This window comes from Oncorhynchus masou, chromosome 12, assembly GCF_036934945.1.
Source record: "Oncorhynchus masou masou isolate Uvic2021 chromosome 12, UVic_Omas_1.1, whole genome shotgun sequence".
Classification (NCBI taxonomy): Eukaryota; Metazoa; Chordata; class Actinopteri; order Salmoniformes; family Salmonidae; genus Oncorhynchus; species Oncorhynchus masou.
In genome coordinates this window covers 53,581,984-53,600,815 of record NC_088223.1, presented here as the reverse complement: position 1 = coordinate 53,600,815, position 18,832 = coordinate 53,581,984, and the positions used below count along the sequence as shown (strand labels likewise).

Genomic DNA, 18,832 nt, shown 5'->3' with positions numbered 1-18,832 from the left:
TATTATGCACTTATGAATGTGCTCAGTTTTGAATTAGCTCACATGAAGTAATGTCCTAACTTTCCTATGGCATATGGCATTTTTCCAAACAGTTGATTTCTGGTCCAGAAAATATTTTTGAATCATCAGGAATAATCAAGGAAATACACCCATTACACAGGGAGAGGAATAGTTCAAAGACTGTTGCAGACTGCACAGCAAGCAAAGGAACAGATTGTTCCTGCACCCAGGACTACCACACGGAAGCAGTGGAGTGAGAAGCAGCAGGTGATGGAGAAGTACTTCACTCCTGTGCAGCTTAAACAGGGGACCAGGGGCCACAGGCACGGCAAGCCCCACCTCCATGAGCATCAGGAGAGGGACCCCACACATGGCAAGATGGCTGACCAAAAAACGTATCACCACAAACACCATCCCCGCCACCACCACAACCATGATCAGCATCACCATCCTCATCATCACCAGCAAAAGACAGATTGGTCAGAAGATCAGAATGATCATGGGTATGTTTGATTACATTACTTTATTAGTTAACTAAGTTCTGAAATTTTGTCTGGATGGAACTATAATTCCTTGTTTTGGTATTCAACATTTTGGAAATTGTACATATTTTGATCAGTATTATGCAGATGTGACAAAATGATCTTGTCCTGGTTAATTTACCAACGCTGCATTATAGTAAAGCGTGTAACTCAGCCTAAGAGTATGGTCTCTGCCTCAGTGAAATACTGCTCAAATCTGTCATTGTTATCTCCTCTTGCAATAGCAACCATTCAACATCAGAGGGCAGTATTGTCCACCACCATCACCATGGCCACAACAATCACCCTCACCACCACAATGAGAAATCTCATCCCTCTTCCCCTGACCATCATCACCATCACCATCCGCATCACCATGCTACAGATGTGACCTCCCACCCTCAGGTTGCAGCAACCTCATCCAGCTCCTCTGGTTCCTCATCATCATCTTCATCCTCTTCCTCCTCTTCCTCAACATCATCCTCTTCTTCCTCCTCGTCATCCTCTGGCTCTTCCTCCACCTGGTCCTCTCAGACTAGTATTAATGAGTCCGTGAAGGATAACAAACATCCACTGCAGAAGCCCAAGTACTCACAGTCCTGCACTGACATCTACAGGGGGCGGAAGGCCTATGACGAGGAGGAAGATGAAGAAGATGACACATCTCCTTTGATTGATGATGAAGGCCACCTCCCAAGACAGGAAAAGAGCTTGAAAGAAAAAAAGAAAAAGAAAGCAATGTCCTCTCATCAGACCCCTGCCAATGTCGTCCTGAAGAAGCAGGAGAGTTCTGAAGGGGCAAGAATGGCTGGCAAATTTCGCAAGGCAAAGTCAATGGAGGCACTGTCCCATTGTAAGGACAGGGATGGAGATGCAGATACATTTGTAGACAAGGAGTTGGAGAAAAGAGAGCAGGTAGCCAAGAAGAACTTAGTGCAGGAAAAATTGAAGTTCTCTGCCTTTTTGAACGAGATCACCAGGCAGGTGTTCAGCCCGTACAGACTCACCTCTCTTGGGGTCACAGCTGCTCACAGGCCCAGCAGCCCCGGACAAGCCTCCCTGAGGTCCCCCAAGGTGGAACACAGAGGGGAGGAGAGGCAAAGACAAAAGGGTAGTCGACCTGGCAGTGCAAGCTCTACGACCTTCAGTGTTCACTCCCATATCCGCAGGCAGTTCCGCTCCAGCAAGCACTCTCATTCCAGCAAGCACTCTCACTCCCATCTCGGCAAACACCAGGACCACCAACACCATCAGCCTGCAAGAGACATACACCACAGTCCCAGCAGCCACACCGATGACAGCACTAGCCCAGATAATAGCCCCTCCTCATCAAGACATCCCTCCTGTCATTCAACACCACACCACCATCATCACCAGCATCGCTCCCATTCTCCCTTTCACCACCATCACCATCACGGTCTTCACAGCCCAAGCCATCCCCATCATCATGGAGAACATCACAGCCCAACCAATCACCATGGAGACCACCACAGCCCAACGCATCCCCATCCCCATGAAGACCACCACAGCCAAACTCATCCTCATGGAGAACACCACAGCCCAAGAAACCCCCATCAACATGGAGACCTCCACAGCCCAAGCCACCCCCATCGTCATGGAGACCACCACAGCCCAAGCCATCCCCATCGTCATGGAGACCACCATAGCCCAAGCCATCCCCATTGTCATGGAGAACATCACAGCGCAACCCATCACCATGGAGACCACCACAGTCCAACTCATCCCCATCCCCATGAAGACAACCATAGCCAAACTCATCCTCATGGAGAACACCACAGCCAAAAAAACAAACATCACCATGGAGACCACCACAGCCAAACTCATCCTCATAGAGAACACCACAGCCCATGCCATTCCCATCACCATGGAGACCACCACAGCCCAACTCATCCCCACCACCATGGAGACCACCACAGCCCAACTCATCACCATGGAAGCCACCACAGCCAAACTCATCCCCATGGAGACAACCACAGCCAAACTCATCCCCATGGAGACAACCACACTCCCAGTCATCCCCATCACCATGGACACCACCACAGCCCAACTCATCCCCATTACCATGGAGACCATCACAGTCCAACACATCCCCATCAACAGGGAGATCACCTCAGTCCGAGTCATTCCAATCACCATGGACATCACCACAGCCCAACTCATCCTCATCACCATGGAGACCACCACAGCCCAACTCATCCCCATCACCATGGACACCACCACCATCCTCTCCACCCAGATTCTCACCGTCGCCATGGCTCCCATCCAGAATTGCACCACCACCATCATCTGTCCCACCCTGAATCCCACGATCACCACCGCTCCCATCCAGAATCTCTCCATCACCATGGCTCCCATCCAGAATCTTGCAACCACCATGGCTCCCATCCAGAATCTCTCCATCACCACGGCTCCCATCCAGAATCTCATGATCACCATGGCTCCCATCCAGAATCTCTCCATGACGATAGCTCCCATTCACAATCTCTCCATCACCATGGTTCCTTTCCAGAATCTCTCCATCACCATGGCTCCCATCCAGATTCTCTCCATCTCCACAGCTCCCATCCAGAATATCTCCATCACCATGGCTCCCATCCAGAATCTCTCCATCACCACCATAGTTCCCACCAAGATTCTCACCATCACCACCACCCCTCTCATTCAGAATCTCACCATCCACACTCCCATTCTGAACCCCATCACAGTCCTAGCAACCTAGAACCTCATCATCACCACCATCCTTCCCACCATGAATCCCATCACCACCAACCTTCCCATTCTGAATCTCACCACCATCCCTCCTCACCTGCAGCCACACACCACCACCATCATCACCATGACGATCACCACAGCCCATCAAGCCCTTCTAAGGAGAACTCTCCTGTCAGTGTGTCAGCTGCAGAGCTGGAGTCATTGTCCCATTCCAGCAAGTCTTCCAGGAATACCACCAGCCCCACGAATCAGGATGAGCAGCAGACAGCCTACAGCGGCTCAACTGCCTCTCTACATAAAGTATGACTGCTCATGGGGTTGGGTTTATTACTATTGCTAGTTATGTCATGCATTATCTACTGTGCACGGTATATTTATTGACCCGTTTGTACCGTTGCACGTGTTTTACATTCTTAATTATGTAAGAATGTTCTATTAATTTGCTTCCCATTGATTGTGGCATTAAACATGCAGGCACCTACCTACATAATCATGGATGACACATCAAAATGACCACACAACGTGTCACTATTGGTTATCAATGTCTATTAACTGGAGGCTTCAAAATCCATTTCTATTTATGAAATGCACGTTGTTGACTACTGTAAAAATCAATTTTGGCTTTGTCCTTCCCATATAGGAAGGATCCGAGGTTGATCGAATAATGTGAGTTTGATTTTATGTTTCATTTGATCTCTGTCTTGTTGCTTATCGGGGGAATAATTAAAATTGGGAATGTAAAATAAAAGTTTTAGTCACATGTTCCATATTATTGTTGTTTAACAAATGAATAAATGTTTCATTAAGATACAAATGGTGATCTAACTGAGCACTAACCCCTCCGCCCTCCTCTCTCCTACTCCCTTCAGGATGCTTCAGGAGCAAAATGAGGATCTGCACCACAGTTTGCTCCAGACTGCCGTGCGAATGGAGTGCATGGGGACTGAGTTTAAGAGCAGTCACCAGCTCCTTGAGTCAGAACTACAGAACACACGTGTGGAGCTGAGTAGCCTCCTGGACAAATTCAAAAGGTTGGGGGAGGAGTTATAAGTCATTGGGATATTTATTGTACCTCAGAATTAAAAGGGGGTTCAGGGAGGCAAATTAGTGTGGCAGTTACAATGTTATTTTATTTGCCATTTATTTTGATTTGATATGCATGACATTGACAAGCTTAGATAGTGTTATTACTGTAACTCTGACAATTCTTCTCTCTCTCTCTCTCTCTCTCTCTCTCTCTCTCTCCATCGCTCTCTCTCCATTGCTCTCTCTCTCCATCGCTCTCTCTCTCTCCATTGCTCTCTCTCTCTCCATCGCTCTCTCTCTCTCCATTGCTCTCTCTCTCTCCGTCGCTCTCTCTCTCCATCACTCTCTCTCTCTCCATCGCTCTCTCTCTCTCTCTCTCCATCGCTCTCTCTCTCTCAAAATATATATATATATTTTTTTTTTCAGACTGAGGGATAACTACTCCTACACTCAACAGACCAATAATCTCTTGGAGCGGAAGCTTCATTCAGTGGTGAGGCACCAGCAGATGGCTCATTTGATTTTTTTGAAGTCGATAGAAGTACATTGTTTACATATCTGGAATATGGTATTACAATTTTTCGTCATGTTTATGTGTGTCTTATGTTATGTGTGTGGTTTGACAGGCTCAGAGTATGGACGGGGAGCGTGAGCATCTGAACCAGCGCATCACAGCCCTGACAGATCAGCTGTCCTCAGCCAAGACCACCATCCACAGCATGGAGACTATTAACGTGAGAACTCCTCCTGATGAACAGATCTAGCCGAGACAAAAAGACAACCTAAAACGTGCGCAAAACCAGACCAGAGTGGCCGAGTACAGAGAAATACTGCTAGTACAGGTCCTGAATCAAACCTGCCTGACCTTTATGATCCCCTGACCCTCAAGCCCCAACCTTGGATTGCATTGCAATAAGAATTAGCTATAGTGCATGGCATGCACTTACACAATGTTATCCCTTTACATTCGTACCTGTATACTGGTTGAAAATGGCTGCTAAATTGGAATGTAGTGGCTGTACAGCAACATGCTATACATGATGTCAGAGCTCTGTATGGGTTTTGACTGACAGCCGATCTGAACTTGAGCACTGCGCGACAAGAAGTTATCCCGCCCCGTAATTGGGCAACTTTTACAATTTTTTTTATTGTCTGAGCGAGGGAAATGCTGTGAAATAAGATGACTCAATGTATTTTGAATGATAAGACTTTGAGGATTATAATAAAATCCCGCTCTGATGTCAAACAAGCAAGTCAAACACCTTAGAGTCCAAATGTGCACTTCACATCTCCAACTCCTGAAACGCATATCACATACAGATGTAGGATCTTAATTTGATCACTCTTTTGTTGCTCATCATTTTCCTGCACAGCAGGAAATGCAAACTTGTAGTGCTTTCAAAGTTTAAAAGGGCTTCTGACGTTTGTAATTTCCACTTTAAAATGTCAGACTTGATTTGCCCCAACGACAAATTTACAAACTCCTAAAACAAAATCCATTCATTATAATCACCATAAAAATTCCCATTTCCTGTTTCTGCAGGATTATTTCTCTATTGTAGCAAACTGGCTCAAATTAAGATCCTGCATCTATCTGTACAGGGACAACATTTATGATCACTATGTATGATGTACAGTTACAAGATGACATGGCATCATACCCTGGGTTGTTGAACAGAATGAGCCTCTTTGTTTATTTTGAAGAGATTTAACACGGCACACGCATCTGAATGCACTCAGGACTCCTTTCTATTTGCCGTAAAAAAATACCATCTGCTTCTCTGAATTGCCTTATGATGCCTAACACTGCAAGATGGTATTTTATAACTTATGTTGGCAATAGAAGAAGATTTTAACTCATGCCCACCTGACCCAGATTGCAATTTAAAAATGGTCCGATTTTGGATTGCGTAAACAACAACAGTTGTGTTCCAAACCGAAACAACCACAAGTGTGCTTGCTCTAGTTCCTTGACGGCGCAGCTAGGAGAGCTCAAAAAAGTACCTTATAATTGAAAACTTTTCTATGAGTCATAAAAGTCCAATGAAATTGCTTAGGAACTGTGCACACTTTGGAGAGGTATGGCCACTTGGCGACACCAGTTAGTCCTCTCACTCAAACCCTTGTAATTTCTTTGTCTTATTTTGTACCTACTCCACATTTTCCAGGAATAGTTTTATCATGTTGATGAATGTATCCAGAGTTTTTTCAGATTTCATTATCAACAAATGCGGGGAAAAGCATATGTAAATCAAAAGTATAATTTTTGGATTCAGTCTTGTGTCAGGTGAACTATTGTGCACTCACCCTTTGTCTAATAATTTTTCCATTATCTCCAAACTGTTCCCTTTCAATTGCTACCATGGTTATGTATATGCTTTTTATATTTCTTTTGTAAGAAATTTAAATTTAGCCCTAACCACATAGGCCAATTCCCACGAGTGTAAAGGCTTAACGAATTGTAACTACACCATATATACAACGGTATGTGGACACCCCTTCAAATGAGCAGATTCGAATAATTCAGCCGCACCCGAGGTATAAAATCGAGCACACAGCCCTGCAATCTCCATAGACAAACATTGGAAGTAGAATGGCCTTACAGAAGAGCTCAGTGACTTCCAACCTGGCACAGTAATAGGATGCCACGTTTCCAACAATTCAGTTCATCAAATGTTTTCCCTGCTCGAGCTGTCCCTGTCAACTGTAAGTGCTGTTATTGTGAAGTGGAAACGTCTGGGAGAAACAACGGCTCAGCCGCGAAGTGGTAGGCTACACAAGCTCACAGAATTGGACTGCTGAGTGCTGAAGTGCATAAAAATCCTCTGTCCTCGGTTGCAAAACTCACTACCGAGTTCCAAACTGCCTCTGTAAGCATAATAACTGTTCGTCGGGAGCTTCATGAAATGGGTTTCTATGGCCGAGCAGCCGCACACAAGCTTAATGATCACCATGCTCAATGCCAAGCGTCGGCTGAAGTGGTATAAAACTCGCTGCCATTGGACTCTGGAGCAGTGGAAACCCGTTCTCTGAAATTATGAATCACGCTTCACCATCAAGCAGTCCAACGGACGAAGCTGGATTTGGCGGATGCCAGGAGAACAGTACCTGAAACAATATATCGTGTCAACTATAAAGTTTGGTGGACGAGGAATAATTGTCTGGGGCTGTTTTTCATGGTTTGATCTAGGCCCCTTACTTCCAGTGGAGGTAAATCTTAATCAAACTGGGCTCTCCCATCCAAATCCTGTCAGCCAGTCTGGATGAGATTCCCTCCTCCAGGAGACAGAAGCACAGGCAGGAGGAGCAGCATGGTCAGCTGAAGGGCACAGAAGCCATGTTGGACCTTCACCAACCAGAGGACGGTACCATGGACGACTCAGAAGATGAGATCATCCGGAACTGGAGGACAAGGAGCGAGGACATGGGTATGGATGTCAGGGAGGTAGATCCTGGCAGCAGCTTGGACAACCTGCAGTCGGCCCAAAATATGCTCAACCGCTTCTGCCAGCTGCAGCCCAGTGTGGAGGAGGGGTGGGGCAGGACCAGAGGGGTGCTGGACGAAGAGCTGAATTCCAGTAACGGGAAATCATAAGGCTACAGCATACAATGACATTCTAGATGATTCTGTAATTCCAACTTTGTGGCAACAGTTTGAGGAAGGCCCTTTCCTGTTTTAGCATGACAATTACCCCATGCACAAAGCGAGGTACAGAACTGGTTTGTCGAGATCGGTGTGGAAGAACTTGACTGACTTGCACAGAGCCCTGACCTCAACTCCATTGAACACCATTGGGATGAATTGGAACGCCGACTGTGTTCATCAGTACCCAACCTCACTAATACTCTTGTGGCTGAATGGAAGCAAGTCCCCACAGCAATGTTCCAACATTTAGTGGAAAGCCTTCCCAGAAGGGTGGAGGCTGTCATAGCAGCAAAGGGGACCAACTCCACATTATTGTCCATGATTTTGAAATGAGATGTTCGACGAGCAGATGTCCACATACTTTTGGTCATGTAGTGTATATCCTCTTTGTATAGAATGTCTCCTTCCTTCCACCACCCATATCTCCCATTAGTTTGACCTTTTGTTTATTCATCAAACCCATTTTAGTTCAGAGTGAAACCACCAATAGAAGCCATTGTTTTTGCTTTGAGATGCGTGTAGTTAGTAAATGCTGTTTTACGTAGCCCATTCTTTCTAATGCCCATTGTTATGAAGCTATGAGTTGTCTTTTAGTTTTGACTCAGCTTTTTTCATGATGAACAGATGTTTATTGTCATAACAACATAACTGTATTCTGTTCTGTGTCGTCTATTTTCATTCCTTAGGTAACATCCTTGTTACAGGAAGCCCTCGACAAACATTTCCACCCAGATGATTCTGTCAATCAATTCCTTCTCCCTGTTGCCCCCCCTCCAGTCCAATTCATGGATAGTCATCATTATGGAAAGGTCACCACCAAAGGGGAAGACCTATCGCTGGGAACATTGCCAGAAGAGGAGGAATCTGATTGGTCGGAGATGGGGGATGAGGCTCCAAAATGCGTTCTGAGGTCAGCGGGAGGTCATCATGGTGGCACAGCGTTTCAACCGTGGAGACAGGAGCGTATTTGCTGGGCAGGACAGGGAGAGGGAGACACAGAGAGTGAGTCAGGGGGTGAGGAGATTGTCAGACAACACCCTCCCCACTCCCTACAGATCCCCCATCTCCACGTCACCATTCACTCTGAGACCTTACCAGCCCCCATGGATGATGTCACCCTCACCACCAGCTTCAAGAACTCCGCTTATGGCCCAACTGAGGAGGACGGGTACAGGGTCACTGCGAGCCGCAAACTGGGCTCTCCCATCCGCATCCTGTCAGCCAGTCTGGATGAGATTCCCTCCTCCAGGAGACAGAAGCACAGGCAGGAGGAGCAGCATGGCCAGCTGAAGGGCACAGAGGCCATGATGGACCTCTACCAACCAGAGGACGGTACCATGGACGACTCAGAAGATGAGATCATCCGGAACTGGAGGACAAGGAGCGAGGACATGGGTATGGATGTCAGGGAGGTAGATCCTGGCAGCAGCTTGGACAACCTGCAGTCGGCCCAAAATATGCTCAACCACTTTATCTGCCAGCTGCAGCCCAGTGTGGAGGAGGGGCGGGGCAGGACCGGAGGGGCGCCGGACGAAGTGCTGAATGGGGAGAGAACACAGCTGTGACACCTGATCTCTTCACCGAGCTACAGATGTGGACAGGTGTCGACTGGGTTGGTGGTTACTGAAGTAAGCATGATTTGGATAACATTATTAGTATTTTGAACATAAAGCAACAGAATTGACCACTTGAATAATAATACTTTTAATTATTAAAATTTTCATCTGATTTAAAACGTTTTCAGGCCTAAATAACAGGGCCCCAAATAGTATTCATCATTAATAACAAGTAAGATAAAGAAACTGTTTCAAGCATAGTGTTTTCCTCTTTTTGAAGATATTAAGTAATTAACGCCTGCAAAGAGCTGTAATGGCAAGCGGCCCAAGTTGGAGATCCTCAGCTCCACATTTTAATATTTGTGATATTTTTCTCGGTTCATAATCAAAGACATGTCCTGAGGTCTTTTTTCCCCCAGTATGTAGGGATTTGGCTTTGATGTCCTCCAGAGGTAACATCAAACAAAAAACATGTGGCTTTGATTTTCCCTGTTCCCTCACTCTGGGAAACCCTGTCCTAGGCTTCACTACTGTCTCATCATAGCAAAGCACAGCCGAATCCCACCCTTGTCTCTGGATTATATAATAATAGATCCTTCCAGAACCTCTTGTGCATAATTCATCATAATGGTTTGTGTTTTTCCCTCCGTGCATGTTAGATAAGAAGAGGAGTGTTGCATAGAATTGAGGTCCTTTAGGTAAAGATGTAAGATGTGTTGATAGACTTTGTTTATCCTCATAAATTAATCCACCTGTAGATATAGACATAATACCAGGTCTAATCTGTACAGTGTATAGTCAAATATTTAATAACATACCGTATAAAGAGTGTCCGTTGGACCGTCACTGTGGATGGGAAACAATGTATTTTAAGTCAGGTTTTTAATTGATGGAGATCAAATGAAAACAGAAACATTTGATACGGTTTTTATGATTTTTGCTGATGGATCTGTGTGGTCTGGTGTGAATGGTTCCAACTGCTAGATAGTTTCCTCCTTCCATGGGGGACAAAAACAACATATTTATTCTTCTTGCATGCAAACTATGTTTTATCTTGGAAATATTGATGTTTATGTACATGCAAACTACAGTATGTTCTATATTTTAATATTGATGTTTGTGTACATGCTGTAGTCTCACAAGACAAAATGTAAATCTGAATCACCATTTCTCATTGTGGTCACCAGAGGCATGCAACAGTCAGTTTGAGAAATGTATGATATAAGCAATGTTATGCCACATGAAATGTCTGTTTTGTCCTGTGTAAGGGATTTTCCTCAGGCAACCACAGTAAAAAAAAAAAAACACTGAGCGTACAAAACATTAGGAACACCTTACTAATATTGAGTTTCACCTCTTTTAGCCCTCAGAACAGCCTCAATTCGTCAGGTCATGGACTCTACAAGGTGTCGAACGCGTTCCACAGGGATGCTGGCCCATGTTGACTCCAATGTTTCAAAATTCAAAAACGCAGTCGCACATCTGAGCAATCTTTTTTGCAGGTGCATGGAATCAGTTGACTAAAATGAGAAAAAATAAGAAACCCGCACACTGCTCTTTAATAAGCTCCACGTTTGAGCAGATGGTCGAGAAATATCGACTCCCAAAGCAGGACTTTTTCCGCTTCCTACAAATAAGACATTATATTCTGAAGTGCACCACCTTAATTGGCAACCCTGATATGTCTGTCATTGAAAGAATGCTTTTTTTTCACAAAGGAAAATGTCTGTAAGTCTGTTTGATGATGCTTTAAGGTCCTTTTCTGCTGTAGACACACAGAGAGCGAAACAAGTGTGGGAGAAAGAATTGTCTGTTACTATTGACAAAGAGATGTGGGAGGACATTTGGAAATATGCAAAAACAGTATCTATATGTAATCGTACTAGAGCAATCCAATTAAGTATAATACACAGATTGCATATATCCACAAATCACAGACATGCTTTTCGCCCCTCTTCTCCTGTGTCTTAAATGTAAAACTGATACAGGCACCTTAACACATTGTTTATGGTCATGTACCAAAATACAAAGATACTGGTCTGGTGTTCTGCAAGAAATTGAAAAGATCTTAGGGGTTGATGTAGAATTGGACCCAATTTCTTTACTGTTGGGTCTCCCTAGTAGGCATATTACTTCTATGGGTAAAAGGAGGCTTTACAACATCCTTACCTTCGCAGCGAGGAAAAACATCCTCTTACAGTGGATTAGTGATAAGGTTCCTTCTATTAAAGATTGGAATAAGATACTATTTGAATGGGTGCCTCTGGAATATCTGACATGTACATTACATTCTAAAACAGATCAGTTCTACAAAGTGTGGGAACCGTATCTAAATTACCTTAGAATGGTGGTGATCTATGTATTTCAGAATTACACTGTACCTTCCATGTGTGGAACCTAACTTCTTGGTTTAAACTGAGCTTTTTTTGTTTAATTTCTGTTTGTATGCTTGTTTAAAATGTATGTATTGAGAGACGCAATGATGGGGATGGGGTGAGAGAAGCGGGGAGAGGGAGATGGTGTGTGTGTGTGTGTGTGTGTGTGTGTGTGTGTGTGTGTGTGTGTGTGTGTGTGTGTGTGTGTGTGTGTGTGTGTGTGTGTGTGTGTGTGTGTGTGTGTGTGTGGGTATGTATGTGGGTATGTATGTGGGTATGTACCTGTGTATGTATATATATGTATATATATATATATACATGCAGGTCTGTGTAAGTGAGTGCTGTTTTTTTGCTTTGTCTTTGTTGTTGTATCTCTTAATATGGGTGAAAATTGTGAAATTCCAATAAAAGAATACTGTTACAAAAATAAGCTCCACGTACCGGCCTCAAGGCCCTCCAATGCTCCCCACAGTTGTGTCAAGTTGGCTGGATGGCCTTTGGGTGGTGGACCATTCTTGATACACACAGGAAACTATTGAGCATGAAAAACCCAGCAATGTTGCAGTTCTTGACACACTCAAACCGGTGTGCCTGGCACCTACTACCACACCCCGTTCAAAGACACTTAAATATTTTGTCCCGCCCACTCAGCCTCTGAATGGCACAAACCACGTCTCAATTGTCTCAAGGCTTAAAATCCTTATTTAACCTGTCTCCTCCCCTTCATCTACACTGAATGTAGTGGATTTAACAAGTTGCATCAACAAGGGATCATAGCTTTCACCTGGATTCACCTGGTCAGTCAAGGAAAGAGCAGGTGTTCATAATGTTTTGTACACTCAGTGTACTGAGATGGATCGGAAGGGGCATATAGAGACAGAGGGTGTGTCGGGAACATATATTGCTATTTTCAACCAAAATCATAGTCACTGTGTCACGTGTCAAGATGTGATGAAAGCACAGTGTGTTCTGATGACTGTACTGTCATGCCCCCTTCTGCCTCCCCTTCCAATCCATACCTCTATCCTTAATGGTGTATTATTGTACTGTCATGCCCCCTTCTGCCTCCCCCTCCAATCCATACCTCTATCCTTAATGGTGTATTGTACTGTCATGCCCCCTTCTGCCTCCCCCTCCAATCCATACGTCTATCCTTAATGGTGTATTGTACTGTCAGGCCCCCTTCTGCCTCCCCCTCCAATCCATACGTCTATCCTTAATGGTGTATTGTACTGTCAGGCCCCCTTCTGCCTCCCCCTCCAATCCATACCTCTATCCTTAATGGTGTATTGTACTGTCAGGCCCCCTTCTGCCTCCCCCTGCAAATCATACCTCTATCCTTAATGGTGTATTGTACTGTCAGGCCGCCTTCTGCCTCCCCCTCCAATCCATACCTCTATCCTTAATGGTGTATTGCAGGACCAGTAGTTTGTGATAGAGTTCCACTATATAGATCATGTACGATAATGTTTGTATATATGACATGTTTATTATTTAGAGGTAGCTGTTGCTTTCCCCCTGTTCTCCATTCCCAGGTTGAACTTCATTAAACCATGCACGATATTACAGAGCTGTGTACAACTACTACTGTCTGTATTTTCTTATCCTCGTGCTGTGTACTGCATGTGTGTCTGAATGTTCTCAATAAATATAGTCATCTGTAATGTACTAATTTAACATGAATTAAAACAAATAATGACACACAAAGTCTAGTATAAATAATTCAGTCAAACACGTTACGCTGTCGTGTCTGATCGTAGGCGACGGTGCTAGATTGAGGGGAGGAGAGTCAGTCGGTTATCACAAAGGAGAGACACTCTTTGATTTATGGGTTCTCCTTGGCGTGCAGCAGTTTTACTGAGATATGAGTAGTATACGAATATATGTATTTCTACCCGTTTCTCAGGCCATTTTGGTGGCCTGTTAATTTAAAGGTTGGCTTGTCTTGTCAAATGCTGTTACTAAAAGGCTTCATTAACACTGATATACTGCCATAAGGCCATGTCAGTCCACCTTTATGTGTCACGTATTAATGAATCAAGGTGGATTCAGTCTGAGTTGTCAAGAGCCAGCCACTTCATAGCAGTTGAACATGGGTGTTGCTGTCACAGAAAACACCCATTTTTACAGAGAAGTCAATGTGCTCGATGTACTGGATCGTAGGTTTTTAGGCTGTAAATGGTTTTCCGTGTTCGAGTTTAAACTCACTCTGCTGAGCCGGTTCTAGGAGCTTCAGAAAGGATAATCCTCCGTTTTCCTCTCTCTCCCTGGATCTCTTGCTTTCTCAATTCAATTAAAGAGTAGCCTACTACAGTATATCCTCGATGAGTTTATTACCAGTATGCTTGTACATCATTTTCACTCCAGTTCTTACTGTAATCCTTTTCTGGCCATACATTATCTGTCTGAAATGGATTTGGGGGAAAATATGGATTTGGGGTCTTGAGATTTGACTATATCAATCTACAAGGTGAAATATCTGTCGACGTGCCCTTGAGCAAGGCTTCATTTTCTCCTGGGGCACCGTACTACTATGGCTGACCCTGTAAAACAACACCACTATCCAGTGTGACAATAACAAAACAAAAAAAATCAAATTTGATATCAATCCCCAATAAATGTTCACCACAGTGCTTGAGAGTTTAAAAAATAATAATCATAAGCTTCATGCTAACATTTCAGAAAGGTTAGGAAGAGTTATAGGAGTGGCCGACATATCAGTGCCCATGCTTATATCAATCGCCCTGTCATCTTCAATTTGGTTCGTCAGAGCTCATCCATGTCCCCACCCCTGCTTCAAGGGAGGCTACCTTTGCTGACCAGACAGAGGCCTGAATTCCAATTGGAAAGGCCGTTTAATAGGATAGGTGAGGGATTAGTGCTAAGACTCTCTAGACGTCCAACATTGTCCAAATCCATTGTGTCTCACCTACCTAAGCATGGGCACACAGGTGCTAGAACAGGACTGAAGGGGCATCTGGACTTTCTTTAACACATTTTTGGGGGATCAAGCATGTGAACTTTAACACACCTCCACTAATGAATCCAGAAGATACCAATTAAGATTTTTGTGGCTTTTATTTCTCCCCACAGATTTTTTTCACAAACTATCTGGTTGTATTATTCCTTATTTACTTTTGGATAACAAAACCACCTTTCTTCATCAAGAATTATCTTACTGTCTCTCCTTTGAGAAACACTCATCAGAATACTCCATCTCCAGTTCAGAATTCTACCTGTTCCGCTTGAAGTTCTTCCAGGCGTACTCTTCTTCACCTTTGACCCGATCCTTTCTCAAGGCCGCCTATCTCAGATCGCTCCAGCAGTCTGTTGCTGCACTCTCCTTCTTCCCCTCAGATCCCTTCATCACCACATTCCTCATCCAATTATCACAGTGACCCTCGGAGCCTCTGTGGGCTCCCACTAACACCATGGTGCTGATGAAGATGAAGTTCCCTTTTGAGAAGAGAATGAAGCTAGCCCAGGGGCTGTGGCTGCTCTCCTGGATGGCCACACTGGCCGGAGCGTTGACTTTCACCCTGGGCTGCTTCCTCAAGACCGAGCTCCGCAGGAGGGCAGAGGTACCACAATGCTCTACAGCTTTACATCGTACACAATGCCACTATGATTCTTGCAGTACAATACATATTACTTATCCAGAAGCCTCACTTTCTCGGATTTCTCCTCTGGTATTTAGGGTTGTATTCAGTGAAGTTCTACAGTAGAATGGAATGATACTAGTAAAGAGTGATACTAGTAAACTTCTGGTAATAAACTGCATGAAAAGCAAGAGGGTGAAAACGGGGGAAATTCATTCTTCGAGTGCATTAGAGCTTAAATTAAGATTTTATTTTTGAGTGCTTCCAGACATGACACAATAAAATGCATTGGAGTGTTGACGATAATATCTCATGCAGAATGCAGGAGCCTTTGATAATGCTCTTATGAGTGAGATTGTGACGAGGTATTCATATTGGATAAGGGGTTAGGTGTGGACATTATCAACAGGGGGCAATTGTCTCTGGTCTGAACACACTGGTGATAAACTGAGAATAGGGATAAGATTAACTGACCTACAGAACGTGGATTGAAATCAAATGTTATTTGTCACATACAACGGATGTAGACTTTACCATTTATCTCTTGAGATTTGAGAACTTGGAATAAAATACTATCAACTATTGCACTTGTTAAATACATAAATAGAAACAAAATTAACCTCAATGTAGCCTCAACAAGGCTTTCACCTCAGAGCGAGGCCTGGAAGTCAAGGCTTCCCTCAATGCAGCCTTTTTGCAGCAAATATAGTTTTTATGTCAAATTCGGCATAGAAGTCAAAGTAAAAACGACCTAATTGATTTCCTCAAATACATAATTATGTTTCCCACTTTAAAGAATGAGATGAATCACCAACCTCTACAGATTCAATATTACGGGATCAATGGGTTGAGAGCCCAACATATCAGTTTATACTGTATAGTTTGCAGTATCACTGATGCATGAGGTTCTTCTGCCTACAGGTAATGGACAACACAGAGATTCATGCTGTGCCCAACACCCTGATGATAGTGGGTCTGGCCTCTCTGGGTATCAACTACTTCGCAGGCCGTATGTGCCAGGATGCCCTGGATGCCGGACGCTTCCCCCGCTGGAAGACCTTCCTACAACCCTACTGGGGAGTCTCCCTCTTTTTCACACTCCTCATGCTGTCAACTGTGATCATGAGCTACGCTATGAAGGGGAATCTGGAGTGGTCCCTGAAGATCGGCCTAAAGAACGGCATCCGCTTCTACAAGGACACAGACACACCCGGCCGCTGCTTCCAGAAGCAGAACATTGACCGCCTGCAGATGGAGTTCCAGTGCTGTGGAAACACCGACTTCAAGGACTGGTTCGAGGTCCAGTGGATCAGCAACCGCTACCTAGACTTTAGCTCTAAGGAAGTGAAGGAGTGAGTACTGGCAGAGGCTATTAGAGGACAGAGAGCAGTCTGACAGTCTTTGGTAAAGGAATAATCCCATGTCAGATTATAATTTAAATAAATCATTAAGGTTATAGGAAAATATGCAGTTGAGGTGATACAAAGCCATGATGCAGACTGTTTATTCTCTACATTCTTCCCCATCTCTTCTTCTTTAGCCGTGTTAAGAGCAACGTGGACGGGCGTTACCTGTTTGATGGGGTCCCTTTCAGCTGCTGCAACCCCAGTTCCCCAAGACCCTGCATCCAGGAGCGCCTCACCAACAACTCAGCCCACTACAACTACGAGCACCAGACCGAGGAGCTCAACATCTACATCCGCGGCTGCAGGGAGGCTCTGGTCAATTACTACATGGGCCTGATGAACACTATTGGTGCTGCGGTGCTGTCCATCTTCCTGGTCCAGGTACTGTGCAGATATATCAATCTAAAAACCTAAAAGGGAGATAATGTCCTGTGTGGCAATCAGAGGGTCCCCGGAACAGACTCCTGTGAGTGGCCACAATTATACTTGTAGCTCGCTGTTGAGTAATACAGTATGCCCATCCTCCTGTATAACCTTTCTATCTTCTCCTATCCTTCCCTCCCAGTCATCAGTGTTGGTAAGTCTGCGGTACCTGCAGACAGCCATGGAGGCGGTGGCAGGGCAGGAGAACACTGAGATTGAGACCGAGGGCTACCTGCTGGAAAAAGGGGTGAAGGAGACGATCATGGAGTACGTGACTCCTGTGCTGGTTTTCCTTCAGCTGAACCAGGTGGGAAGTGAGGACGCTGAAGCTGGGGAGACCCCCGCCAAATAATGAGGAGAAATCTAAATGTTTCAAACCGGGTGGTGTACAGGGCAAACATGGCACTTTATTGGGTGATAAATAATCTAACTAGACACTGACAAATTAATTTGGTATTTCTTTGATATCACAATCCATTCCAATGCTGATATGTTTTACCCCAAATGAGTGTTTTGAATGTTGTAATCTATTTCAGTCACTTGATGGCAAATATATTTTTGTATCAGTTGTCCCAGTCTGAGCTTTAGGTACCCATGGCCACACACACACACACACACACACACACACACACACACACGCACACGCACACACACATTAAACACATTAACGTCACCCCAAGCCCTCCATAATCCTTTCATGATTAATGAAGCTATTTGATGTTCAGTCAATTCCATGTACTCCCCAAAGGAGAAATAAAGAACACATTTGGTTTTTTAGAACCGGGGATTGACATGTACTATTATTTCTACTGGTCCACAATCCACCTTGAAGGAAAATTTGGTTGTGGTTCATTAAAAGATAATTAAATTGAGAAAGATACAAAACCAGCTGTAACATGGTCATGACATGAATTAGTTGGATATGTTCAACTACTTCACAATTTCAGTGTTCAACCATCAATACCACAATAATATCATGGTTGACACTTACAATGTAAAGATATTTCCAATTACTGAAGGATAGAGCTATGTCAAATTGATAAAGACACAAATAAAAAAATAGAATTTTGAGGAATACTTGCAATGTAAAGCTGACTGTAGAACGATACACTGCTCAATGTTCTGCTACTTAACACTTAGCATAATGACATACACAGCACTGTACTACAGACCTATTATGACAGGGAATCTATTAAAGTTTACCATTTTGAATTGCTTTGTGGCGTTCTGTCATTTTGTCTTATTTGATTGTTGTTGACCAGCTTCCCTTTACCATTTCTTTCTTCCTCTGCCTTTCACTAAACCCCTCCTCACCTCTCTAAGTGTCAGTCACAGGGAGGAATAGGATTAAGGAGATGATGATTGATGTCAGTAATGCAATTGAAAGCTGTGAGTCTGTGTCCTCTGTCCTGACACCCTTCACAACTCTGCTAATCGCAGGGATAATACTCCAACTGCTGCCCCAGCAGTCATCATGCAGGAAGGCCATGAAGTCCCATGTGGCTCAGTTGGTGGAGCATGGTCCTTGCAATGCCAGAGTTGTGGGC

General features: G+C 44.3%; 2 protein-coding genes across 2 annotated transcripts; both read left to right on the top strand.

The window, feature by feature from the left end:
- The first annotated feature begins 370 nt into the window (after positions 1-370).
- LOC135549358 (mucin-2-like) lies at positions 371-3,261 on the top strand. The gene is made up of 3 exons (XM_064979351.1): positions 371-503; positions 934-1,632; positions 1,691-3,261. The coding sequence occupies exons 1-3, from the start codon at positions 371-373 to the stop codon at positions 3,259-3,261; spliced, it is 2,403 nt and encodes an 800-aa protein (XP_064835423.1).
- Positions 3,262-15,288: 12,027 nt separating this feature from the next.
- LOC135549148 (RDS/peripherin-like protein xRDS35) lies at positions 15,289-17,637 on the top strand. The gene is made up of 4 exons (XM_064979193.1): positions 15,289-15,438; positions 16,378-16,808; positions 16,997-17,243; positions 17,428-17,637. The coding sequence occupies exons 1-4, from the start codon at positions 15,289-15,291 to the stop codon at positions 17,635-17,637; spliced, it is 1,038 nt and encodes a 345-aa protein (XP_064835265.1).
- Positions 17,638-18,832: the final 1,195 nt, after the last annotated feature.

Coding starts and splice junctions, on each gene's coding strand:
- LOC135549358 (XM_064979351.1), top strand. CDS start 371: ATGGCAAGATGGCTGACCAAAAAACGTATCACCACAAACACCATCCCC. Junction 504..933: donor GAAGATCAGAATGATCATGG/GTATGTTTGATT, acceptor CTCAGGTTGCAG/CAACCTCATCCAGCTCCTCT. Junction 1,633..1,690: donor GGAGAGGCAAAGACAAAAGG/GTAGTCGACCTG, acceptor CCATATCCGCAG/GCAGTTCCGCTCCAGCAAGC.
- LOC135549148 (XM_064979193.1), top strand. CDS start 15,289: ATGGTGCTGATGAAGATGAAGTTCCCTTTTGAGAAGAGAATGAAGCTA. Junction 15,439..16,377: donor AGCTCCGCAGGAGGGCAGAG/GTACCACAATGC, acceptor TTCTGCCTACAG/GTAATGGACAACACAGAGAT. Junction 16,809..16,996: donor AGCTCTAAGGAAGTGAAGGA/GTGAGTACTGGC, acceptor CTTCTTCTTTAG/CCGTGTTAAGAGCAACGTGG.